General features: G+C 43.6%; 1 protein-coding gene across 1 annotated transcript in view; it reads left to right on the forward strand.

Moving 5' to 3' along the window:
* The window catches only part of LOC112120545 (phospholipid phosphatase 3), a 68796-nt gene extending 42026 nt beyond the window's left edge, over positions 1-26770 (forward strand). Inside the window, exons 3-6 of the mRNA XM_024219658.3 lie at positions 2899-3179; positions 4098-4155; positions 16549-16725; positions 24929-26770. Of these exons, the coding sequence (XP_024075426.1) occupies positions 2899-3179; positions 4098-4155; positions 16549-16725; positions 24929-25054 (642 nt within the window). The 3' untranslated portion in view covers positions 25055-26770. The remainder of the gene's footprint in view (positions 1-2898; positions 3180-4097; positions 4156-16548; positions 16726-24928) is intronic.
* The last annotated feature ends 399 nt before the right edge of the window (positions 26771-27169 follow it).

The following is a 27169-nucleotide window of genomic DNA, read 5'->3' on the forward strand; positions in this document are numbered from 1 at the left end:
TAGTGGAAATAGATTCCTGAGTGCCCACAAAACCCACAGGAGATTCCTAAACCACTCATTTGCAGATAAATGAGCAAACACAGAGAAAATTGAAACGACAGCGGCAGGGAGAAGAACTGCCTCCAAATGACAATTAGAAAGCATGAATGTCCTTTCCATGACACAAATGAACTGTGTTCTGCCACAGGAGAAATGTTCAGGCATTCTTTTTTGGTCCTCATGCAAATATACTTCCTGGCTCACAGCCTGCATTTGAAGATCGTCCAAAATCTAGATAAACCATCATCTGCAGAACATTTGGATTCTCAAGGGATTACAAATGACTCTGGAACAGGTCAGCTGCAAGACCAGACAACCTCAGTCAAGCCCATAGGGAGCTCGATACTAATATTCTTTTGTAAAATGTGACTGTGGTTTGTAAACCCTCCATGGCAGGTCAATGGCCCCGATGTCTTTCTCCAAGAAGTATGGAAGTATAAGTGCCTGCTTGCAACATTTGGGGTTTTTTTTTTACTTCCCTTTAATAAAGCCTGCATAGCTATTATTTCAGTTACTTTAGGTCAACCTTTGTTTTTCAAGCCCTGGTACTCAGAGTTCAAACCACGATACAGTTTCATCTCCTCTTAGTCTAATTGCAATACTTTTCCAGTTTATTCGTTTCCAAAAGTTGTGCCAAGTTTTTAAAAAGGTAGGTAGGGGAGAATTCTCTTCTGCATGGAGTTGGCTGGCTGCCATGCTGTGAAGAATATTGCTAGCTGTTTCAGAAAGGGATTAGCATGAAGGCATTTTTCCTGACAGTTAAATTTACATATCACAATGCTGCTGACTGGAACAGAAAGGGGAGTGAGGGAGGAAAAAAAACACCTCATTTTATTACTCAGGTATAAAAACATTGAAAGTAATGAATAAAATCCTAAAGCTGTAAATCTGGAGCTCAAAAACTAGGTGTGTAACGTGACAGAACAATTTAAGCTTTTGCCTCTTTTGGAGAGGTGAGACATTTAGACTTCATTTCATGGCCTGATTTTCATTAAATTGCCTTTTAAGAGTTAGGATTACAAGAAGCCAGGTCCTCAGGTTCATAACTATGATTTATCATAACATTGTGAAATCCACAACACTCCCCCCCTTCATGGCACAAGAAATACATAATTTGCTGCTTAATAACTACAAGGACCACTGGAATTCCCAGGAAAGTCCTGTGTTTATAGAAGCTTTGTATGATTTAAATTGGGTCTGGCCACTGCAAATTTTGGGCCAGATTCTAAATACTTTGAGGATCTAAGAATCTGATTCTTTGTGTTCATTTTTTTAAAGCTATGAAAAATAATAAAAAAACAACAGCCCACCTCTGAAATGTTAGATTTTTTTTTCTATATGGAATTTAATATACTAACCTTGCTCCTCAAGGAACCTTGATTCTTTTGTTTCTCTGATTAGCTTTTAGTTGAATTCTGATCTCAGTTACACTGGTATAAATCTGGAGGAGCTGGAGCATTTGAAGTCAATGCAGTTATTCCAGCTTTACACCAACGTACGCAAGAGCAGATTTTGATTCAATGACTAGCTTGGCCTTAGAATTTTTCCTTACGTTGAAAAAAAAAATGTTGGTCTTGATTTCTGGAAAGTATAAAGAAAAATGGGAAATTTAGGATGTGTTGGAGAAGAGAATTCCAAATGATGAGATCCTGCAGGTGGCGGAACGCTCTCCCAATTGACATGGTGGAAGCCCCATTACTTGAGCTATTCAGAACAAGAAAAAGCAAAGCATTGTAAATTATACAAAATATAATTAGGGAACAATTTGCACTAGGATGGAGAAGAACCGAACACTTAGCAGGTGTTTTTTGTCTCTGATATCTATGATTGCATGAACATCATCCGGTTACAAAGGTTTCTCTGGAACTTAAGGGACCTCAAGTTCAGCTTCATCCATGTGTGAAAAAAACAAAATGGCTGGAGATTTCTGAAAAGGAGTGTACTGATATACTGGTCTTTTATTTACCTTCCTGTTGTGGGTGGGCTACCTGCTTTATGCATCAACAACATAGTGACAACACAGCAGAAAGGTGAAAATGCTGTAATCCACTGCGGTTTTGTTATATTAAGAACAGTGGCATTCCTAGGGCTCTCTCTCTCTCTTGCTCAGCTGACTGATTCAGGCCAAGTGAGCACTTCTTAGGAAGTATTCGCCTTTTGGAATCATTTGCTGTTGATTTGGGCCACAACTGCACTGTGTATCTTGCGACGTCCATGAAGCAAGTGTCCAATTGCTGATATGGTGATACCAAATCTTTTTAGGTCTGGCTGACTGCTTTTGTTGACACAGTAATATGGGATAGCTAGAATCTACAAAAAAAAGAGGTTAGACCAGTTTCTTCATGTCTCTGGGCATGTCACTGTTACCTGCAGGCTAACAGAGGGGGGAAAGAGAGAGACTGGTAAGTGCCATTTTACGGTGCTCCAGCCAATAAACAAAAGCATTTTTTTTAACCCCGTGTTGCATTCTGAGGTAGAATCGTGAGTCTGAGATATAATGGCATCTAATAGCTCTCAGATGGGCAAGTTGTTCTTGGCATTCCATCAATATTTATTTAACTTGAGTCTGCTTCTAAGACAGGATTTGCGGATAAATATGTATCGTTCAGAAACATGCTCGCCTTCTGCCTGAAACAAAAATTCTCTCACTAAGAAGTGTTAATATGCATCTGGCCTTAAGCTTACAGTAATTAATGGGGCTCTGAAAGACTTGAATGCAGGACCCTGTAGTTTATTTCTTAACAAATGCTCATTTATTCTGAGATCTTATTATCTTGTGTGGTTGCACATTTACCTCGTGTGACCTCTTAATGCAAAATGTGTTTTTTATTTATATATTTTTTTTAATTCCTCCCTCAGATCATAACAGGGGAGTTCTACCGGATTCACTACTTAAAGGAGAAGTCTCGGTCCTTCATCCAGAACCCATATGTGGCGGCTCTCTACAAGCAAGTGGGCTGTTTTGCCTTTGGCTGTGCCATCAGCCAGTCCTTCACAGACATTGCCAAAGTGTCCGTCGGACGCTTGCGACCTCATTTCCTGGACGTTTGTAATCCAGACTTTTCAGTAATCGACTGCTCTAAAGGCTACATTCAAAACTACACCTGTAGGGGAAATGACAGCAGAGTCCAGGAAGCCAGGTGAGAGGCATTTCCTTGACAATATAGGAGGGAAAACTGTTGTTTCTGCCAAAATGGTGTCCCACAAAATACTCCTCAGGTCCCTTCTGCCAGCAATGGATCATTTGAAAACTTCCTTCTCTGGAAAGACTGTCATGGAGCTACTACTACTGACTGGCAATTTCCCTAAGGAATTATTGAACTCTGCTGAATAATACCTCTCCTTCCTTCTATTAACTCCCACACCATTGTTTTATGAATGCTTGCTCAATGTGAGAATTTACCATAAGAGCTGACATCACAGTTAAGTGGTTTGGATCTACACGGCAAAGCAGCCCTTCCTTTGTGTAAAGACAGCAAACAGTGCCAGGAACTCTTTTTCAAAGTCTTTTTTGTGTCGTGTTCATTGGATATTTAATTTTGATTTTGGGGGGGAGGGTGAACTTTACAAGTTATACTTAATGCACCTGGATTGGTGTTTACCTTTATTTCTATAGAAATTCCCAGATATTTGGGGCTAGTTTGTAAGTTATCAGTCTGCTGAGTATATAACAGTTCATAGCCGTGCTGCCCCAAAAGCAGACCAGGAAGGGAACTGCAATCCCATGATTCTCCACCTATTGATCCATAGAGGAAATAATTTGCTACTGGTCTTCTTGTCATGTCGCCATGCTCAGCTGCATTGGCTGGAGTGTCAGGATGGGGGTGGAGCCAATGCTCAATACATACCCTGCTCATCCACTCACTCTCTACCCTGCTGGGTATGGGGGGAGCAGCAGCCCCAGAGAAGTTGCTTCCCCATCCACAATGCCAGGTAGCCCATACTGAAAAAATAAGGGTGTACCTTACATCTCTTAATTCCCCTGTTGTAAGATTATTCATAGGCAGGTTCAATCTAATATTTCAATGGCTGGTTCATACATGTTCTCTGTCTTACAGGAAATCCTTCTTCTCTGGTCATGCCTCCTTCTCGCTCTATACCATGCTTTATTTGGTGGTGAGTACCCTTAATTTTTTAAGAGCCAAACCTGTTTCCACACCGCAGCATCCCCACATGGGACGCTCACCCCCACTTGTAGCAATTTGGCAGCTGATTACATTGCTCTGACTACATCAGAAGACTGCAGGGACTGAATAAACAACTGCCATTAAAAACTCAAAAGTACTTGAACTTTTTAGCATTGTTGGGTCTTGTGACTCCTGAAATTTCTGTCCGGTTACACAGACCTTGGCTGCACCAAGACTGTTACCAAGTCTCCAGATCAATCCTGCATTCCTTGCTCAAACTCTCACTGAAGTCAACAAGAGTTTGGGGTGAGCCAAATAAGGAAGCTGCATCGCCTAAGATCAATGCACCGGGGCTTTATTTAGGGTTATATTAGGCAGCTTGCACTGGTCTCTGCCCTTGATGAATATATAAGCCTAACTGGCTGCCCCTATAGGTTAAAGTCTGGTTTCCATGTCACATTTGGGGCCAAATCTGAAAGCAAAGCAGGTGAACTGGCCTCCCCCACACAGCCTGATCCAAAACTGTGGGCTGGTCTGTTTTTCTTTGTCAATGAAAAATGGTTCTGCCCTTCCTCTACTCTGCCCTTGAATAGAGCAGTGTGCCAAGGTGCTTCCTGCCTGTAGCTGCTGGAGGCATGCTTGATAGCACTCATGAAACAACCCAGCACAGGTCAATTATGAGTGGAACTACAGTAAACTTTTTTGGAAAGGGGATTTGGACAGTGATTTGTGCAAAAAATAATTAGGAAAAAGGTTTTTGGATACTTTCAAAGATTTGCAGCCCCCATATCTCCTGTAACCTTAGATTGGAAACCAAAGAAACAGCCCTGTACTTATGAAAACATTAAACATGAACTTTTATTTATCCACGAGCTGCACTTCCCCACCTCCTCTTTACTTTGCCATCTGAAAAGATAAATTACCACTGCTCTCGCCTGGTTTTTTACCCCTCTCCCCGAGGCTGGAAGCAGTTTCTGTAATTTAATTACTGGGGTTTTAGACAGTTGGGGGGTTCCATTCATTGATTTCCTCATTTTCTTTTTTCTTTTCTTGAAACATTTCAAATTTATTCTGGAAACATTCACGCCATTTCCTCCCAGCGACGTTAAAACAACGTTGTCAGTGAACGGCTGGGGATATGTGATGTGAAAGGAATTGGACATTTCCCACCCCACCCTACCCTCCAAACAAAATTGGGTTGAATGTTGTGTTTGTGTGTGTAAAAGAAAGAGAGACCCAGGGTTGTGGCAACAGTTCTGCACTACAGGTTTCTGAATGACTGTTTTGTTTTACCCATCAACAAAAATCACTACTTCAGTTTTCCATGAAACAGTAACTCCCCCCCCCGACCCCAGCACGCTGTCAGCGAGTGATCTCTATTTATATACCCTTAAGTGCAGCAGCTTTAATTAAAGTTAACAGGTTAAAAGTTCCTTTGCCATGTCAGGAGGGGAGGGGAATCATTCATAGTGCCAAAGCCAACGCAGTGATGTTTCACAGAAATCTAAGCCCTTAATGGCTGATTTGCAAAACTTTCCAAACTGAGCTTGGAGCCATTGCTTGCCATGAGTATTAAATAAGGTTCTGCAGGCAGTCAAGTAGGTCATCTCTAAGAGGCTTTCAGGCTTGGCTTCAGGAAGCAATGAGGACTGGCGGCTTTAATTAAACAGGTGGCTGGGTCTGTCAGAACAATAAGCGAGACTGGTGCTGTCTTTCTGTGTTCGATCCCGTTGTTTGCTAGATTCTGCCACCACCCTTTCAAGACCTCTGCTGATCCTGATACCACAAAGGAGTGGCTCGCACTCTTAAATCATAAGGACTCTGTTCTGCTGCTTCCTTTATTAAAATACGTGGGAACAAATCTTGAAGTGCTGACTCAGGCAAATCCCCTCCACCCCCTTCGCGAGATGTGCCCGGTGTCTTCAACAACAGTAAGGGATGCAGGTCAGCATCTCTCAGGATTTTTGCCCAACTGGCTTCAATGGAAGTTGACTAAAGACCTCTGAGTTTCTCTCTCCTATGTTAAAAGCACTGGGCGGGTTGTTTTATTCTCACAAACTTTGCCAGGTTTTTTCTGCAAGGCTAGCAGTTACACAGCACGTTAGAAACAAAACAGCACACTGGCAGTTCAGATATGCAGGATGGGCTTGACCATATAAATGCTCCGTGCACTTGGTTCCCTGCAGAGGCCAGAGCCAGGCAGGCCTGGAGATGGCATCTTGCACGAGATGCTGCCACGGGACATTAGGAACAATGCTTTTTTTTTTTCACCTCTTTGCCCCAGTGCCTGCCATATATTTTTCTCTGAGCTCCACAGTAGGTTACCATGTGGCTTTTAACGGCTGCCCTGTATTTGGGGTAGCGCATAGCTGAATAGTCACAGCCCATGAGCCTTCTGCTAGGCTCCTCCAGAGGGGAAGCATGCTCATCTGAATCTACTGAGAAGTGCATTGTGGGACAGGGCCTCGGTTGCAGCTGTTAGCGGGCAGCAGTGATATATCAGAGAGAGAGAGAGAGAGATTGTGGCCATGGCACACACCAACAGTAATCAAGCTCTGATTTCTCTTCCCTGTCCCTGCCCTTCCCATCGTCCTCATATGGAAGCACTTCAGCTATCAGCGCTCTGCAGCGTCTGCCTCTCCCCCCCGCAACCCACTAGAGACTGAAAACAAAACATTGTGGAAACCAGCTTTTGACCGGTACAGCCTATGTCCTCCAAGACTGCAGTCTGGAAGGCACCGACATCTGCTCCTTGGCTGGGATATAACAAACTGACCCGTGACACTGGATTGGTTCCATTTATCCCTCTGGATGGAGGATTACTGGCCCAGAATTCCCAGAGGTTTTAAGGCTCGAAAGACTGAGCTAGGATTGGTAGTATGCACAGTCAGGCTATCTGTTCAATTGTGCTCATAGAGCTGGGGCAAAAATTACGCTAATGGGTTTGATGGAAATTGAAGAGGGGGAGAAAAAAGAAACAAACAGAGACATAGTTGTGTATAGTCTATGTCTGATGTCAGGAAGTCTCCTTGTCCAGTAGTGGCCTCCTCTTTGTCATTCCACACCTTCCTGCCACTCCGTGCGAGAGTCTTCTCCTTTGTGTTTTCTGACACCAAAAACATAATGAAAATGTACTGCCCCGGCACAAAATCCATTGTACTGAAAGCTGATAATGATATTGTATTAGCAGGTGTTAAAAAACCCCCTCTCCTTCCCAGTTGATTGGGTGAGAGAAGCTTCGTAAGACTGGTTTGAAACACAGATAAATCACGGCAAAGCACTATTTTTGCATGCTTCTAACAGTAAGTTTGATGGACCCAATCAAGGAATCATCTTGATATAAACAAATTGTTTGCTTTCTGATTCCTGAGAAGCTGCTTAGCAAAAGTTTGACTGCTGAGGGCTTGTGTGATGGAGGGCTTGGCAGGGGCCTGTGGAACAAGGAACTGGCTGCATTTTTTCAGGCATCTCCTGCAGATTGGGGGGTCATTAGTCACCAGGTCCTTTTTTAAAGACATGCTTGGACAGATTTATGGGGGCTTAGTGAACAATGCAGAACACTCATTCAGCCGTGAATCTCACCCTCAGCAAGTATCTCATTCTTAAATGATCAGCCCCAGGAAACCATTGAGATGTTGTGTTTGTGAGTGGGTGGGTATCTAAAATAATTCACTGGTGTGCAAAATCCTCAATAAAAATATCGTTCATGCAAACCTTCCTTTTCAACAGGTCTGTGCCATTCATTGGCCAGCTCTTTGGCCATGAGAGCCTAGATGGAGACCTCAAACTCACTAGGAAATATGTACTTGGGGAAACACTACCAAAAACTGTCAGACAGCTTTAGAAAATGTGCACATTTTGTGGTGTCCAACTATGGGGTGGATTTAGCATTCCTGCAGGGTGCCTGACCGATAGCCCCAGCCAGTCATTTATCCACAGAAATGATTCAGTGTAGAAATAGCAGTGCAAGATTCCCCCACAGTGCCCAACCCATGTGCTCCAACTTTGACCTGGAGAGTTTAGCCCTGGGGATGAGAAGATGGGATGGTCCTTGGCTTCCCTGGTGATGCTGTCAACTAATGTAAATTGTAGTGGTTTCCCCCCTCCCTTTTTTCCCCCCCAGTGAGAACATTTATCCACTAGGAACTGGACTGATAAAATATCCAAATGAGGCCAAGAGTTTTGTTACTATTTGCCCCCCTTAGTGAAATAGGAATAAATACTAAGTACCAGAGGGGATTCTATATTCCAAATCCTTGTGGAAGTGTTTCCAGGAAGACATTTAATACACACAAAAAGCGCTTGGGGCTCAATTTGAAACACAGATTCAGGGCTACATTTTGTGTCATTTTCTTGTCATCAAAAACTTGCAATTAACGTCACGTGCTTTGTATAACAATTTACAAAGGAAATGACTCTCTGGTAATCCTGTTTGTACTAATTTTTCTTACCCTGTTACCAGTTGGCTAAGTAGAACCATAATGCTTATTGTAATTTTTATAGTGCGATGGGTGAAGAGGAGCTATACAGTTTGGTTTGGAAATGGCCAAGAAAGTTTGAATGTATTTGTGTGCACACTAAGGGAGTGTCTTTACTAGGGGGGAAAAAAGAGGTGTTCTTCACTCAAGATAAAACTCTGCTGAAGACAAAGTGGTTTGTAGTTTTCACAGGAGTTAGCAGGTCAAGTTAAAGACTCCAGGGAAGCTGGGGGTTTATCTCAACCTGCTAACATGAAAACTACAAACTGCCTGATCTGCAATAGGATTTACTTCCTGGTAGTTAACTTGAGTTAAGAATACACCTTTTTTTCTCCCCCAAGTGAAGACAAGGCGGAAGGTCAGATAAGGCCCATAAGGATGTTGAACTACGAGGATGCAGATGGCCTGTACAATAGGATTTTTCAGCCCATGTGGATCATAGAGCTAAGCACAGTGGGGAAGAAGGGGGAAGCCGGTGGATTCTAGGGCGGTCATTAACCTGAAGTAACATCTTTGGACTAGCTACGTTGATGCCCTAACACCCTGGCTCTGGGCTGAAGGGAGATTTCTGTTCCTCAAGCCCTGCAGAAAGCTTTAGCTTTGTGCTGGGAACCAGTTCTTTTCTCTGTTCTCTGAAAGCAAGAATAGCAGAGAATTTCCCCCCACCTGTCAGTGAGCATAATTAAGGAGAAACATCAGTTATTAGCCTGCAATTCAATGCCGCCTGGTGACAGAAACTTCCTAATAACCTCACAACTATCTGAGTTCTTTTGTATTCCAGGGATCCTCATTCCCTCATGAGAACTGAGATGCCAGCAGTTATGCCTTAGATTAACTAACTGATTGCAATCCTTTAGCATTGTTCTTTGCTTGTGGCTTAGTGGGGAGAGCTGGGTCATGGAATACTCTCTGTGGTCCAAGAATGGTGTGAGTTTAGTAGCATGCAGATGCAAGCTCAGGGGGCGAGCTGGAGTCATAGAATCATAGAATATCAGGGTTGGAAGGGACTGCAAGAGGTCCAACCCCCTGCTCAAAGCAGGACCAATCCCCAGCTAAATCATCCCAGCCAGGGCTTTGTCAAGCCGGGCCTTAAAAAACTCTAAGGAAGGAGATTCCACCACCTCCCAGGGTAACCCATTCCAGTGCTTCACCACCCTCCTAGTGAAATAGTTTTCCTAATATCCAACCTAAACCTCCCCCACTGCAACTTGAGACCATTACTCCTTGTTCAGTCATCTGCTACCACTGAGAACAGTCTAGATCCATCCTCTTTGGAACCACCCCCTTTCAGGTAGTTGAAAGCAGCTATCAAATCCCCCCTCATTCTTCTCTTCTGCAGACTAAATAATCCCAGTTCCCTCAGCCTCTCCTCATAAGTCACATGCTCCGGCCTCCTAATCATTTTTGTTGCCCTCCACTGGACTCTTTCCAATTTTTCCACATCCTTTTTGTAGTGTGGGACCCTAAACTGGACACAGTACTCCAGATGAGGCTTCACCAATGCCGAATAGAGGGGAATGATCACGTCCCTTGATCTGCTGGCAATGCCCCTACTTATACAGCCCAAAATGCTATTAGCCTTCTTGCAACAAGGAAACACTGTTGACTCATATCCAGCTTCTCGTCCACTGTAACCCCTAGGTCCTTTTCTGCAGAACTGTTGCCTAGACATTCAGTCCCAAGTCTGTAGCAGTGCATGGGATTCTTCCATCCTAAGTGCAGGACTCTGCACTTGTCCTTGTTGAACATCATCAGATTTCTTTTGGCCCAATCCTCTAATTTGTCTAGGTCCCTCTGTATCCTATCCCTACCCTCCAGTGTATCTACCAGTTTAGTGTCATCTGCAAACTTGATGAGGGTGCAATCCATGCCATCCTCCAGATCGTTAATGAAGATATTGAACAAAACCGGCCCCAGGACTGACCCTTGGGGCACCCTGCTTGATACCGGCTGCCAGCTAGACATGGAGCCCATGTCACTACCCATTGAGCCCAACAATCTAGCCAGCTTTCTATCCATCTTATAGTCCATTCATCCAGCCGATCCTTCTTTAACTTGCTGGCAAGAGTCATTTAAGAAAAACAAGTGCTTGGTTCAAGTCCTACTTAGCTGATAATTTTGGGGTTTCGATGGGATCAGGGCCAAAATGTGACCCCTAGGTCACCATCTGCAATTAAATTTCAGATTACACAGTCGACAAAAGGAAGAAAATGCAAATGTGCTTTTGCTCCTATGTGCTTGTGCTTGCAAATGTGCTTGTGCTCCTAATCCTGCAGTTCACAATCAGTCAGCTAACTGCATCCAGGCAGGCTAGTGGACTTTGCCAGGGATGAATTTGGCTTAGAGAGTTTTGCCCATATAAGAATTCCAGGATTTGTGCCCTCTTCAAAGGGCGGGGGTGTGGGTGGGTTGGGGGTGGGGGTGGGGGTGGGGGAGAGGTTTACATGGAAGATAACTTCAGGTCAAGTGTAAAAAGTCCAGTCAGGGAAACACGATAAGGCCCTGCCAATGCTCGGAGCGAAATCTTAGGAAAGAAAATGACAAATTTCCTAGATCTGGCTGAATGCAGCCATGTGATATGGATGCGGTGAGGGGGAGTTCTGTTTGACAGCCCAGGGACTGCGCAACCCATTAGGCAACCTAGGCGGTCGCCTATGGCACTACAGTTTGAGGGGCGGCGACCGCGGCAGTATTTCGGCGGCGGAACCTTCCGCGCCCTCTGTGGGGGACGACATTTCGGGGTGGGACCTTCCGCCGCCTAGGGTGGCAGAAAAGCTGGCGGCGCTCCTGTGACAGCCAAGTTACTTGCTCAGCACCTTCCTCAGTAAACGACTCCAAAGTATAAAGATTAAGTGTATATATTCTTCTCTCCCTGCCTGCTCCTGACTTGTAATCCTGCAGATGGACACAAACTGTTGTCTTGTTCTGTTTGCTTAGGCTCACTTGCTGACCACAGTCTGCTCTCCCTGACATCAGTGGAAGTTCCCTGGCAGGAGGAAAGCTATGTATTGCTCCTAAAGCCATCTGTTCTGTGGTAACTTCTCCTCTGCCAGCACTTCTAACAATGGATAGGCTCTCTAAATAGCTACTACTACATTTTATTGCAGGTCACTTCATCCTTCCTTCCCTCTTGCGTTTTGTCAGGCCTGCTCCTTTTAATCATTATATGTTACTTTCTTTTAATGCTACACAGTGGGCTGCAGTGGGAGTAACATATTTTACATTATTATCTTACCCCCAGCCAGGATCACCCATAAACTTCTCCTACATGGCAGCATTTACACATTTAGCAGAAGCCACTTGCAAATTCTTTACAGTGTGCTCTGAAAAAGATTAGCAGAGAAGCTGCTGGGGGTTTCCTGCCTTACATTATACTACTGATTTTTCTGTGCCAGGACATTCTGATGCTTTCTGTTTTTCCTTTAGCTTTCTGATTTGCTTTTCTTTTCTTCCCCTATGATATGTATTTCATACACACACACACACACCCAGGGCTACAGTTTCAATATAGCCTCAGTTCAGCCTCCTAAATTCATGCCTGGAAATGTTATGTTTTAAGTACAATCTTCTATGTATTTATCCTCACTACCACCTGTGAGGTAGGGAAGTGCAATTATCCCCATTTCACATAGGCAGAACTGAGGCACGGAGAGGCTAAGTGACTTGCCCATGGTCACACAGGATGTCTGTGGCAGAGCAAAGAATTAAATCAGGGTCCCCCAAGTCCCAGGCTAGTGCTCTGATTTTTGGACTGTCCTCCCTATTGTACATGCCTGATTTTTGAATTTCCAAAATCAGAACGTAAGACTGACCATACTGGTCCAATCTAGCCCAATATCCTGTCTTCTGATAGTGGCCAATGCCAGGTGCCTCACAGGGAATGAACAGAACAGGCAATCATCAAGTGATCCATCACCTGTCCTCTACTCCCAGTTTTTGGCAAACTGAGTCTAGGGACATTCAGAGCATGGGGTTGCATCATTGATCATCCTGGCTAATAGCCTATGAACATATCTATTGTCTATGAACGTATCTAGTTCTTTTTTGAACCCTGTTATATTTTTGGCCTTCACAACATCACCCAGGAACGAGTTCCACAGATTGACTGTGTGTTGTGTGTTGACGTGCATGCAATTTGGGCAGCTAGATGTCTTTAATTACCTAATACCAGGCATGCATTGCTTTTGTCCCATATTTACAGAAGGGCATGTGCCAGTCTGAACTGTGTGCATGCAATGCCTGATGTGTGGCACAATTAAGACATTCGTTTTTGAAAAGGTGGGCACACAAACAGCTGGACGGGCACATTTTGAAGCCATTTTTTCTCATTTTACCCCCAAATGTCTTGAGTCTGTCACTGTTGAGCTTATGTTCTATTTAAATTCAATGCTCATTTTTCATTGGTCATTTTTAAATTAAATTCTTGCTTTCTCTACTCTGATTGAACTCGTGAGTCAAAGCCTTTGGGCTGCATTGAGGAGAGGACAGGGAAGTAATTCAAATCAGTATACAGAAGGGGATAGATGCATTACTGTTGCATATCAAACATTTGAAACCTCTTTCTTAAGGAATTGGAATGAACTCAGCATGAAGCTTTATGCATGACATTAGCTCTTGAGTTCTTCTCGCAAAGTGTAAAGTGTAATGCTGTATACAGGGTCCATGCTTGTATCTGAATGAGGCAGAGGCGGCAAACTTGCATCTGAACATCAGTGGCAATGCAAATTTAGCTGACATCCCTCAGCTGCTTTAAAAACCACCACCCTTGCTCCCAAAATGTAGACTTTTAAAGGGACAGCACTGTCTCTGTATAACAACATCAAGAGTGCATTTGAATGATAACGGAGCAGATTGTGAGCCCCTTAAATCCTGTTCCACTGTATCTTATCTCCACAATTAGTTCCCACTGATTGATTTCTTAAGGAGTAAAGGACTACTCAATATGACCAAGGGTATCAGAATTTGGACCCAGAATGAGCACATAGATATTTGACAACCATTCAGAAGCCAGTTCACTGTTAATGAAACACATGGAACGTGCTGGTTCTGTGAATAAAGAAGTGCCCACTGTTAAATAGTTTTAAATTGCTATGTAGTGTTGCACCGTGCTATTAAACAGCTTCAGTCTTCCACTTCAGAGATGACTGCATTTTAGCAGTATCTGAAGTGCATGTACTTTGAGCAGTGCTTTTAAATCCTTCTGGATGAAAGATGCAGTGTGTTTATAAAGCATTTTTATGATTAACTAATTCTTTCCCTAGCATATAAATTATTATTAAAAACGCAAGTACAAATGTGTGGGAGTGAATTTACCAGTATATATGTTGCTGTATTCCACAGACTCTGTAATGTGCTTTGGCCAACACTGAGGTGCTTTGGTACTGCTCTATTCAATCCTAATTGGCTGTCAATTTGGATAATTTGAAGCATCTGCTAGATTGGTGCAAATGTTTCTTCAGATCATTTTAATGTTATTCTGCGTACTTTTTCCAAAAGGAGCAAATAAAAGGTTTGTGAAACAGACCCAACCTATTAAACCATTGACTACGGCTTTCCAGGTTTGCCTTTGCACAGCCTTTCTGTGTTTTGGGGGATGCTATGGAAATATCCCTGGGCTTGATTCTCATTTACACAAAGGCCACGTTACACCATTTTGCCAGCAGAGCGGCTGGCCTAGAAACCTTACTCAATCACCATTTTTTTCCACGTGGCTACTGGCTATATTTTCTATTTCATTGGTAAGGACGGCAGAGCTGTGCAGGGTGTTTAGCTGGGCTACAATTCTAGACATTGGGGGAGGGGGTGTATTCTGTCTTGCAAGTGTTAATGAAGAAGCTGCTGCTCTTGTCTCCTCCCCAGGCACCCACACACCCCAGACAGTGCTATGACTTCCTGACCTACATCCGTTCCACATCTCCCCCATCCAGCCCTCCTCGCCCCCGTCTCCACTTCCTCCCTCATGCACAGGAAAGGAGCACTTTCTGGGAGGGCACTACTCCTCTTGGCTCTGCCTTGGGGGGTGATCTGCCTCAGGCAACTTTGATTTGTGGACAGAAGGTTCCAGTTTTCCTGTCCTCTCTTCCCGTTTGGTTTCCCCAGTTCCCACAGGAACCTGGGAAGTAGGTTGTGCCCACCGTTTGCAACGGAAAAAAGCTCAAGATAACTGTAGGGGGGACAATACCCATTTGACGTCACTTCAACTTCTTCACTTAAGGTCAAGTCCTTTTGTTTCCCCTTGTAAGTAAAAGTAACATTACCACCTTCCCCCCTCCCACCCCCCCACACCCCTCTCTATATTTTGAGTAACACAAAGGCACTGCAGAATTCTGTATGCTGAAGGATCAGAGCTTAAGCTGGTAGAGAGTCTTTCCTGATGTGAGTAGCCCCAACATAAGGTCTGCTTGTGTGAGTAGTGAGTGAACCCCACTGTAACACGTCAGTTATTCTGGAGCAGGGCTGGCTCTTTGTAGGTCCATTAATAATTATCCTGTTTGCACAGACTGAAGGAGGTGGATATGTGCATTGTTACCACCAGCTTTTTCTTGCTGAAGAGTTCCTGCCTTTAGATAAGCAGCTTGCCTCCCTCTCAGATTAGCTTTTTATTGGTAAATATTGGTAAATGTCAAGTTCACGGTATCCACACAAACTGACAAAAAAATATTTCCATTGATGATCATAGAAATTGACAGATAGGCAAAGAAAGAAAGTGAGAACTTATCCGCGTTTGCTATAAGGATATTTGCTTTGTATAGTTTGACACGTGCTGTTGGCACTTTGTGTTCTGCACTGCCCTTAAGTAATTATTGTCTGACACCCCCATGCCCAATTTCCCACAGTTGTGAAAATATAAATGGATCATAGAAAAAGACGATTAAATCCCATAATTTTGCATAACTGAATATTTAAATAGATAAAATTGGAAAAAAATGCTTTAAAATAAACATCGATGTGATCTGCTGAAATTATAAAAATAAAATAAAAATTGAATTCTGCCAAGCCTAATTCTGGGTCTGGCTAAATAGTGTTAATACGAACTCTCATTGCTCTGCTTGGCAAATGTTAGAGAATTGTTGTGTTTATCCTTTACCTTCAGCAGGCTTGTTAATGCAGAATGAACTGGAATTGAAAACGCTCAGTGGTGTGGACTGCTTTCTCGTAGGGTCCGTCTACACCAGGGGTTCTCAAACTGGGGGTTGAGACCCCTCGGGGGGGTCATGAGCTGTCAGCCTCCAACCCAGACCCCGCTTTGCCTCCAGCATTTATAATGGTGTTAAATATATAAAAAAGTGTTTTGAATTCATAAGGGGGTCGCACTCAGAGGCTTGCTGTGTGAAAGGGGTCACCAGTACAAAAGTTTGAGAATCACTGGTGTACACAATGAGTGGCAGCCCGCAGCAGCCAGTCTCAGTGCCCGGCTCCACAGACTCAGGCTCGTGCTACGGTGCTAAAAATAGCTAGGTAGACATTGCAGCTTGGGCTGGAGCTCGGGCTCTAAAGCCTAGGGTTTGGGGCTGGCTCACAGTCCAAGGTCCAGCCTGAGCCCCCAGAAATCCAGCTCCCCCTGCCTCTCACCACTGGATTAGAATCCCACCAGTTCTGCTGCCATGACGACTACCTCAGGCACCCGTCTCAGGGCAGCTTTTGTTATCTGAAGTAATTCATCTCCTTTAAAGAACCCTCCTCCCCTTCCGCCATAACACACGAAGGACCAAGTTCTGCCCTTAGATACATGCATGAAATTCCTGCTGTATCCAGTGGCAGCCAGTTGCATGCATCCGAGGGCAGAATGACGTTCCTCCGCTCCATTTCTACAGCTAGCCAGAGCATTTGTTCTACGTTGCTGTGCACACTGTGACCAAGGTGTAAAATTAATGCTCCTCTTTGTTTTTCTTTTCTCTCCTTAGTTATATCTGCAGGCCAGATTCACATGGAGAGGAGCCCGTCTGCTACGTCCCCTTCTGCAGTTTACCCTGATCATGATGGCATTTTACACAGGATTGTCCCGTGTGTCTGACCACAAGCATCACCCTACAGATGTGCTGGCAGGATTTGCACAAGGAGCCCTGGTGGCTTACTGCATAGTGAGTGGCATCTCTTACTATTGCACTAATGACAGGGCAATCCTGGTAACACTGGAGATGCTGATGGGCATAACCTGTGACAGAGGCTATTTACCATGTTAGGAAATCCAGCCACTTCAGGGCAGGTGGGGCTGTTGAGAGTTAACATTTACATGGTGGACTGCAGTGTGGAAGATGCCGTGTAAACCAAATGCCTCTCTAAAAATCTGTCTTCGCTGGGGGCATGGATGTTGCACAGAGCAGGTAGGGAGTGCTGTGAGACGGGAGGCAAAGAGGACTCAATCCTGCATCAGAGAACTGCTGCAATGCCACCTAGTTACTCCTGTGCAGCAACTGCTCTGAGGCTTAAGAGCAGAAAGCCTCATTAGCAGGAGGATGGCTGTTAAGCCCCTGTGTCCTCAGCTGTGCACGTTCTCCACCCCTGAGCCCTTGCAAATAAGGGAACGGGCACGCGGGGCACTTGACAATGCTTTGCAATGAGGACAACTACACGTAGTGTTTCCCCCTACTTCGCACTAATGAGTAATGACACCAACAATGCACCGGCCAAGGATTTGCAGGATCAAAGTCCATATGTAAAATGTAGAGAGTCTCATCTGAAACCCTAGTTATGTAAAACCCATCTTAAGTGAAGCAGCTGAGTTGTGCTTTGCCCTATCAGCATTAGGGTCAGTATGTTCGCTGATTAGCAAGGATTCAATTATTAGTGGCCCTCTCCAATCCAAGCAAATTACCAGTGCAGCTCAGGGAGGCTAACATGCAAACAGTGGTGGCAGTTTTTCCTCAAAGGCTAAACACTCCTTTGTTGATGAAAGCTGTGTTGCTTTTCAAGGCTCTGCAGAGGATCTATACAGAATCAAAGATCCCAGAAGACTGTCTTGGAGGTGGGGAACATATATGTTCCCTTCAGAGTTAAACCAAAACAATTCCCTGCCTGGGAATGTGGATCTTGGGTTTGTTCTTTTGATTGCAGGTTTTTTGTTTTGTTTTTTATGTGGCAAAAAGGTTTATGAGAAAATGGTTTATAAAAGCCATGATTGCTTGTCTGTCACTGCCTGGCTTGTTCTCATGCAATTTACTTTCCAAAGAGTGACCTGATTGCACAGTCCTTTAACTCAAAGTGACACATGTAAACGTTTAATGTAGGCAGAATGGGAGGCGCCGGCTCCGTGTAATGACGTGATTGTTTTCAGTGTAGTTATCTTGTTTAGAAACAAAGGGACTGGGGCCTAAAGTAATTATGTGGCTTTAGAAACTCCTAAAACCAAGTTTTCAAAAGGTTACACACTTTTTATTTTGCTTGATCTTAAAGTAAAGTAAACCTGGAGGCAAGGACTAAAGTTCCCTAGAGGTTTATTTGCAGGAGTGGAAAATAGGTTGTTTGTGCATTTTCCACTTATTGATAAAATGCTAAACATGAGCAACAACAACAACAAAAAGCTGCAATCTAGTTGTTTAAAAAATGATTAACCCCTTTGGGTATGGGAGTTGGGTTTTGCCATTGCCAAGTGCCCATGCACCGTTATGGCTTAGTAATCCTAAATACCAGTGCCAAAGGGTTAATTGGTGGAAGTCTTCCACATAGACCACTACTATGTGTGACTTTCCTTCTTAAATTTGCCTCTTTTATGCATAGCAGGAGCAAAATCATTATGGTTCATATATATCTTTTGTTCAAATGTCACAGTTTTCCTCAAAGCCTTGGAAACCTTTTCATATCCTTAGCAGCCAAGTAAAGAAACAACACATCACTGTTGAAAGCTCTTGGGCAACCTTTGGAACAGTGAAGCAGTTTTTCTCAGTTCAGGTGCTTCATATCACGTCATGTGGCTTTGTCTAGGCCCGTGTTTCCCAAACTTGGGACGCCGCTTGTGTAAGGAAAGCCCCTGGCGGGCCCAGGCCGGTTTGTTTACCTGCCCCGTCCGCAGGTCCAGCCGATCGCGGCTCCCACTGGCTGCGGTTCGCTGCTGCAGGCTAATGGGGGCTGTGGGAAGCGGCGGCCAGTACATCCCTCGGCCCACGCCACTTCCAGCAGCCTCCATTGGCCTGGAGCAGCGAACCGCGGCCAGGGAGAGCTGCGATCGGCCGGATCTGTGGATGGGGCAGGTAAACAAACCGGCCTGGCCTGCCAGGGTCTCTCCGAACACAAGCGGCGTCCCAAGTTTGGGAAACACTGGTCTAGGCATTAACTGTGTAGGTGGTCAGACTGTTTTTTTGTGTGTGCATTTCCTAATCCACATAACCTTTTTGTCACGTTTTTAAAGCTTTGTCACAGGTGGGGGGGGGGGAAGAATATGCACAACAACATGATAAAAGGATGAAACATGAGACTGAGCTAAGTAGTGGCTTCTGAAAGACAATAAGGGTCCAGATGCTAGGGACAGACATTCGTACATTTCCTGTCTAGCGACAAGTTGCAAATCTGGTGGTCTCCTCCCTGACCCTTTAACAGATGGCAAATTGTAGTGGGCCAGGAGGAGGGTGAGAATGTTGCTCCCATAGGCTGGCTTTCCTGTGACGAAATAAATCAACATAGGAAGCAGCTGCCTGGTTATTTCACAAACAGGCCTGGTCTTTCCCTTCTAGCGCAGGGCACACCCACTCTACTCACTGCTCTTTTGTATGCCTCCATTCTTAGCCCGGATGTGGAGAGGGCACTGGTCATTCATTGCCCTGTTCCTACTGCCTGGAAAAGATACAAGGGGTTTCCAATGGGATTCAGACCCAAACCCCTGTCGCGTATTTGTCCAGGTGCAAACATCAGCTAAAATGTTCTTGGATTCCTGAACTCACTTGTTTAAAAAATGAAGACCAGGGTTAGTATTTGCCCAATATGGGCCTACATTTCTTTTCTTCTTTTTGGGGAGATGGTTGGAGGCTCCCTTAACAGTAAGGGCCAGGGGCTCTAAAAAGCTGCTAGGCTGCTGCCACTGTGAAGCCACTCCAGGGTTCCCTGCAGCTGGAATCAGGGCAGTGGTGTAGGAATGAGCAACCTTCTCACCTCCTGCCAAATTAAATTGTCAGTGTGTCAGTAGAACGGCTCGCATGAGTAAAGGATCCAGGATCAGGCTCTCTTTAAGTCCTACCTTAGACCTTCTCTTGTAAGCAGTAAGCTTTTGTTTTCATACCCTGTTTCCCCGAAAATAAGACATCCCCCGAAAATAAGACCTACTTCCAGTTTTGCCTCTCGCTGTAATATAAGACATCCCCCGAAAATAAGACCTCCCCGATAATAAGGCCACCCCGGAATATAAGGCCCCGAAGCTCCAGGAAAAATAAGACCTCCCCTGAAAATAAGACCTAGCGCATCTTTGGGAGCAAAAATTAATATAAGACACTGTCTTATTTTCGGGGAAACACGGTAATAGAATTCACTAGCTTCCCATTCCATCCTATGCCTAGGTCAGACTCACCCCAATTGATAGCCCTAGATCCTAGCAATTTGCATGCCCCATCTACCACTATGTCCCAGAACAGCTCAGAGATCACAGGGTTGCATCCCTCCCGCCACCCTGCAACTTCACAGTCAGCTCTCATTGGCTGGCTGCACGATTTCCCTGCACTCCCACGCCCAGCTCTTCACTTTCTCTTCCTCCCTCTCTTGCCCAGCTGCTAACTGCTTGTAGACTAGCAGTCTTCAAAGGCTGGCTGGCTGCCCTCCCCCTGCCCCTTGTCTATGCTAAGATGGGACAAGAAAAGCCCCGATCATTGCATCAAGTGTAGAATTTGTTGTTTGTTAGGTTCACTCTCTGGGCTGGATGCTGTGCACTCCTTCAAAAGCCACAGCACAGCTGCAGAGCCACTCCGTAGCCACAGCTGAAACCTTGAGGTTGCTGCAGTGTCCACAGTCCTAATGCATCGCATCGCATCGCATCCCCTCCTATGAAAGAGGAGTTAGGCCTGGGAGAAGGATGTCCAGATGTCTGGATTTTATAGGGACAGTCCCGATATTTGGGGCTTTGTCTTATATAGGCGCCTATTACCCCCCACCCCCGTCCCGATTTTTCACACTTGCTGTCTGGTCACCCTACCTGGGAGCTCCCAACTCACTTCCTTATGCTCCCCACCAGATCCTAGCCCCACTCTCACTTCCACATCAACCTAATGACCCCTCCCCCCAGGATTCTGCTACACCTTTGCAAAACAGATTTCAGACCAGTTCTGAAAGCTGGAAACTCACTGGAACCAGTGAGACAGGGGAAAGATTTGCCTTGAAATGAATTGCTAGTTAATATCAACTGTTACAAGTTATGTAGTTCTTTGGCTTGCCCTTTCCTGTTGAGCTAATCAGCTCTTCTCATAGAACAATAAACTCCTGCTTGTCAGGGAAACCTTTCTGGAGACGCACACTGAGTAATTTCTCCTTCACTTGGCTGGGGCTCTCTCTCTGTTACATTACTAACTGGTGAAGATGATAAAGTCAGGCTTGACCTTTGATTCATGGGGCATTCAAGGCCTCCGTGCTTAGCCACAGTTTTTTCACTCCCATCCCTACTACATTGTGTCAGAGAGGGGTGACTCAAAATCATTCTGAAGAACAGCCTTCCGCTGTGACTCAAGAACTGAGTCCCAGGCTGTTGATATTAAAAGGCCATTAAGTGCAGTAGTAATCATGCTGTAATTCTCCGTGGAAGCCAGTTGTGTGTTTCATCTCCAAGAGTTACCAAAGCTAAAAGTTGTAGCAGACGCATTTGTCCTTCCCGGCCTGAAATAACAAACGCAAGACATTTGTGTCAAGCACTTCCAGCTGATGAAACATTTTTACTTGGTTCCAAAGTGAAATAGGATGAGAATTTCCGAAAATCAAAATAGAAGTATAAGCAGACTAACACATATCACATAGTTTACATGAGTGGAAACATTTAAAGAGACAAGATACCTTTTGGTTTCAACTCTTAAAATCATATTAGTTTGTTTTACTATTGTGTATATGAGAATGGATTTCTTTAATATGATGAAAAGAAATGGGATTATTAAATGGAAATATAAGCTACTGACTTAGTTTGTATAGTACAATCCCAGTTCTCTGCTGTCAAATTTTCTTTATGGGTGGAGAGCACCTTCTACAGGAAGTGGAATAAATCCAAGTAAAAACTTTGCACATTTATTAGCTTTTTTTAGTGTTAAACAGTTCAAGCATTAGGAGGATTTAACACACTGTTTTGACCCTAAAAGATCATGTTTCAGGATTCTTGTAAGTGTGTACATAGCCTCAAGCCATGCTAGAGAGAAATACAGTTTAAAGGGGAATTAAAACCACGACCAAGTATTTGAATTAAACCCTCAAAAGCAATGAACTGCAGAGGAAAGGCTAAAAACCAACCAACCATAGGATGATACTCTATCCATAACTGACTCATTTATAAAATAAGGCCACATTCAATATAATCTCCATCTGCCTCTTGCACGGAGCAACCGCCACCTACCTCCTCCCACCAATTGATTTGTCATAGATTTCTTGATGTAGAAGTTGGACACCTTTCTGATTGAATCCAATGGTAGGTGGCAGGCATGTGAGAGAAATGGCAACAGAATTACTCCAAAACAGCTGGTTTATTTTATTTTATTTTATTTTTTGAGTACTAACAACCAAAAAAAGAAAAATGTTTTACAGCAATGCATTCTCTCTTTGGGACATTCCGAGCATGACTTTTGTTTGTTTTTAAAAGGACTCCTCCAACCTTCTGTTTTTGTGGGTGCCATTTTACTCCCTCCGTTTACTGTAGCACAAATGCTAGCATTTATTTGTCTAATCGGCAGATATGTGGGCACAGTTATTTAGCTAGACATCTGAATGTCCGCATTTTCACTCAAGGAAAAAATATTTTTTTAAATGTTGGGCCTCTTACGCTTTTCTGCTCCAGTCAAATATTTATGGATAAGTAATAAAACTTGAAAAGTGAAGGATTCAGACTCCCAATTTCTCAGTTTTAGAAGTAGCAATAAATAGTCATTTCAGATTAGGCCAATTGTCCATCTAACCTGGTTTCCTGTCTCTGATAGTAGCTTAGAAAAGATGTTGAGGCGGAAAAGGAATACTCTTGCTGAATAGTGCATTTGGACAGCTATATGATGGGGACGGGAGTGAGAGGGAAATGCCTTCCTGTCTTCACCAATAAACCACCCCGAAGCATGCGGCTCAATAACCCTTGTACTTGGACTAGCTAATGTAATTGTGTAGTCTAGTGTTATTCATGTAAGCATGTTATCCCTTTTCCATTTGATTGTGTTAAATCCAGGGCATTTCCAAACACTGCAGTAGGAAGAGATACAAATACATTTATAATTTTAAGGCTGCCATCCTATAAGCGTGATAGGAATGTAGGACTTGCTATACCAGATCAGCTCACTAGTCCATCCAATCCAGTATCCTGTCTCCACCAGATGTTTTAGAAACCCCATAATGGACCATTAAAAAAGGGTAACCTTTCCTTAAGGGAACCTTAACCCTATACCTGCCAATGTTTCGCTTATGCTCGGAACTAATAAGCTTCTATGGAAGGTTGTGGAATCCTCATCACTGGAGTTTTTTAAGAACAAGTTGGAGAAACACCTCTCAGGGATGGTCTAGGCATACTTGGTTCTGCCTCAGCAAAGGGGGCTGGACTTGATGACCTCTTGAGGTCCTTCCCAGTCCTGCATTGCTATGATTCTACAAACATTAAAATACCAAGTATCATTCTCCCTATCACTTTGGCAGAAGTGAAATGCGATGCGTTCTCTACGGACAGCTGTCAAATTTCAGTGTCAAAATAAGTTTCAGCTCAGCTGGCAAATTCTGACTCACAGACTTATCAAAAGTGGGGCTGTGAACTAGCCTTGGTGCTTGTTGGCATGTGTGTTCACCAGTCACTGAAGTTTGTTTTTGTTTATATCAAACTTCTGGTGCTAAATAGCAAAGATGAGTCCTCTCTGCGTTTTGCTGTTTACGGAGAGTTACACTGTCTGACTGTTTTCCCTTCAGGCTTCAGATTTAAGTTTAGTAAGGGAGAAAGTGCAGCAGTCATGCTGGACTGATAAGGGTTAGGCCAAGGCTGCCAAGGAGGAAATGAAGGTTTCCTCCCAGCACTCTGTTTCTGCCTCCCTAAATTGTCAAACGCTGGCCTTTTCACATCCGGCAGCGCGGTTATGTCATTGGGTATGCAGGAATATCTCCTCCTTCCGTTGGACTCTGACTGCTAGACGGTCATCCTGACTAAGCTTCAATTTTGTAGCTCATGTGTCATGAGAAAGGGGGAAAGTAGAGTATATCAAGTGGCCCTGATTCATAGATAATTAGGGTTGAAAGGGACCTCAGGAGGTCATCTAGTCCAACCTGCTGCTCAAAGCAGGACCAATCCCCAAATGGCCCCCTCAAGGATTGAGCTTACAACTCTGGGTTTAGCAGGCCAATGCTCAAACCACTGAGCTATCCCTCCCCACGTTACAAATGGTGTTGTTTGTAGAGTAGTTTTAACTTTAGGGCTTTTAACTGCCCCTCAGATCATTTTAATCAGTGGGGCTATTTGTGTGAGTCAGGCAAGCAGGATTAAAACTTTTTGGGGGGGGGGGTCTTTGAGCCTAGTATATTGATCGTCATTATTATTATTATTATTTATTTATATTACTGTAGTGCCTAGGAGGCGTATACCTGAACTAGGACCCTATTGTCCTAGGTGCTGTACAAACAGAACAAAAAGATAGTCCCTGCCCGAAGGAACTCTCTTGATTTCTGGGCTTTCAAGCCTATGCTGTGGAGTTGTGTGTTATCAATCTATTTATAGCAAATAAATGCGATCATTTATTAATGCCCACCACAGTTCATACTGAGCCATTATCATGTAACCTCCCAAAACCCTATGTGGCTTGTAGTCAAGTATTGTACATGCCTATGCCACAGCTAGGAAAACAGCCATACAGAGGCTAAGGGCCCAATCTTACAAAATGCTAAGTACTCCCATTGCCCCAGTGGGAGTGGAGGATGCTCAGCACCTTCTGAGACCAGACCCTGAGTCTAAAGACACACGGTGAGGTGGTTTCAAAGCTGGGATTCGGGCTCAGGAATTCCTAGGTCCCAGTCCTGTAGTCAGTCAGACAAACAAACAGAGAATTTGGTTACAGTAAAATAGAACATGAAAACTCTCTCATTGATAATCTATCAAATAGTGTTTGAGGAAAAACTTCTTCAAATATCACTCCATTGATTTTTAAATTCTATTTACAGGTGTTTTATGTGTCAGACCTCTTCAAACCCAAGATGAGGACCTCCCTGCCTCCTCCTCCAATCCGGAAAGATATCCTTTCACCTGTGGACATCATTGAACGGAACAATCACCACAATATGGTGTAGACCTTTGCAACCCTCCTCCCTCCACAATCCTCCCCCGCCCCCCCCCTTTTTTTTTTTTTTTGCAAAAATGACTGCTGACAGCAACTACCTGCTGCTCTCAAATCTCATCAGACAGTAGAATGTAGGGAGAGACTTTCTTGCCCGACTAATAAGGTCTTACTCTCTGGCCTTTTCACTTGCAACAGTTGCATGAAATGGGTATTGTTCAACTAAGTCAAAAGCAACAATGAGTAAAACAAACAAACAAACAGCGATGCCGGAATTCTGGGTGTGCAATTGGTTGAGTGTTCATGTTGTAGTGAACCCAAATTGTTCATGGCATAATGAACACTAAACGATTATGTAAAGCCGGCCATCTTAGCTTTTACTAGGAAGATTTCCAATGCCTGTAAGAAAAACTCACAACTAAATTATATAGCACTATATACAAGAAACAGCACTGATTCAAGATTTGGGATTGGTTTCTAAGTGTCACCGCTCTTTTCCCCTCACCCCTTCTTTTTAATATTGCTTTGTTTGACTCCGTTCCATACTGTGATGTTGGTTCAGAAGAAGCTTGCCCAGTCAAAAATGTCAGAAGGGTGCCTGGTCATACTACACAAACTTAAAAAACCCCCAACAATCTAAGGTGGTTCCACAACAAATTGTGCATGAATGAATCCGTTATCCACTTAGAAGCCAAATCTCTTCATTTCCACTGCGTACCTGGTGACATTAGTACTGTACGAGGCATCAAGCCTACACAAAATTGACAAATGGCCTAATTTAAAAAAAGGCTCCCTTCACTACTCCTGGCCCTGATAAATTGCAGAAGGATTTTCTGTGCTATCACCGCCACCTTTGGGAGTTCACGTCATGTCAGTTGTTAGTGGTCAATCTTGTTGAAGATATGTTAGCACTATAAATTTGGGATTGAGTCCCAGGGAACAATGATTCTGCAGTTTTAGGATGGACTGCTGGGTGGAACGTCCTAGCCTGTATTTCAAACAGTTTTGAGCATTCCCTCATCTTCTCTGTTTAGGGTCCTGTTTATAAGCCATTCAATAGACATTAGGCCAAATTCTGATCTCAGTTACATCGCTAGTGTATCAAGAGTGTGTAAAAGAGAGCAGAATTTGGCCTACTTCTCCTAGCTTTTTGGCTTTCTGATGAAAGTTAAAGACAAATATTGAAGATCTATCTTAAAACTTTGAAAAAAAGCTAAATTGAAAAGGGATCATGCAAACCACGTGGAATGGCCATTTGCACATCTATATTACACAATCCGTCCTATCATTTCAGCTATAGCAAGCTATGATTTTTATATATAAATATTATATAAATAATGTATAAAACATTAAAAATTAACTATGTAAAATATTATTTCTGAAACAATTTTTTAGATATATCCACTATGATTATAAACTGTGTCTTGACCTGTGTTATTTACATTTTGCTGCTTAAAAAAGCATTGAATTAATTTTTTTTTGTAGTCAACTAAAATATTGTAGGTCTGTGGTAGCAATATTTTAATGAAAATAACTACAACTAGAGACAATTGTATAAAAAAAATCATATTAAATTGTCTGTATTTTTGTAATGTTTCATTTTGTAAAGAGAAGAATATTCAAAGACTTTTGTAGAATACAAAATTGAAGTTTGTATCTGCGAAATTATTGCTGTATAAATGTGCTTTTTAAATAAAAGCTCATAACACAACTAAATATCCTATTTTAACCATGTTCTGCATTTGTGGTGTTCTTAGATTAATCTGAAGAAAATGCATTGGGGTGGTATATCTGGGGCTTTACACTGCACTGGGTAGATGTTGCATATATCTGTTCCAGGCTCAAAAAAGCCCTGAACCTGATCTCACTTTAAATGAGAGCTCTGATGTGGGGGTCACCAAGGGCATGCCCACACTGTGGGTGTTACAGAAGCACCAAGCAGAGCGGTAGTGTAGATGCTTCCTACATCGATGGAAGGCGTTTTTCTGTCGATGTAGGTAATCCATGTCTCCAAGTGGCAGTAGTTAGGGTGATGGAAGAATTCTGTTGACCTAGCCGCGTCTGCCCCAGGGTTTGGGTCAGCTTGACTGCAGCACTCAAGGCGTGAATTTTTCATACCCCTGAGAGA

The sequence above is a fragment of the Terrapene carolina genome, unplaced genomic scaffold (assembly GCF_002925995.2).
Source record: "Terrapene carolina triunguis isolate 2854851 unplaced genomic scaffold, T_m_triunguis-2.0 Scaffold102, whole genome shotgun sequence".
Lineage (NCBI taxonomy): Eukaryota > Metazoa > Chordata > Testudines > Emydidae > Terrapene > Terrapene triunguis.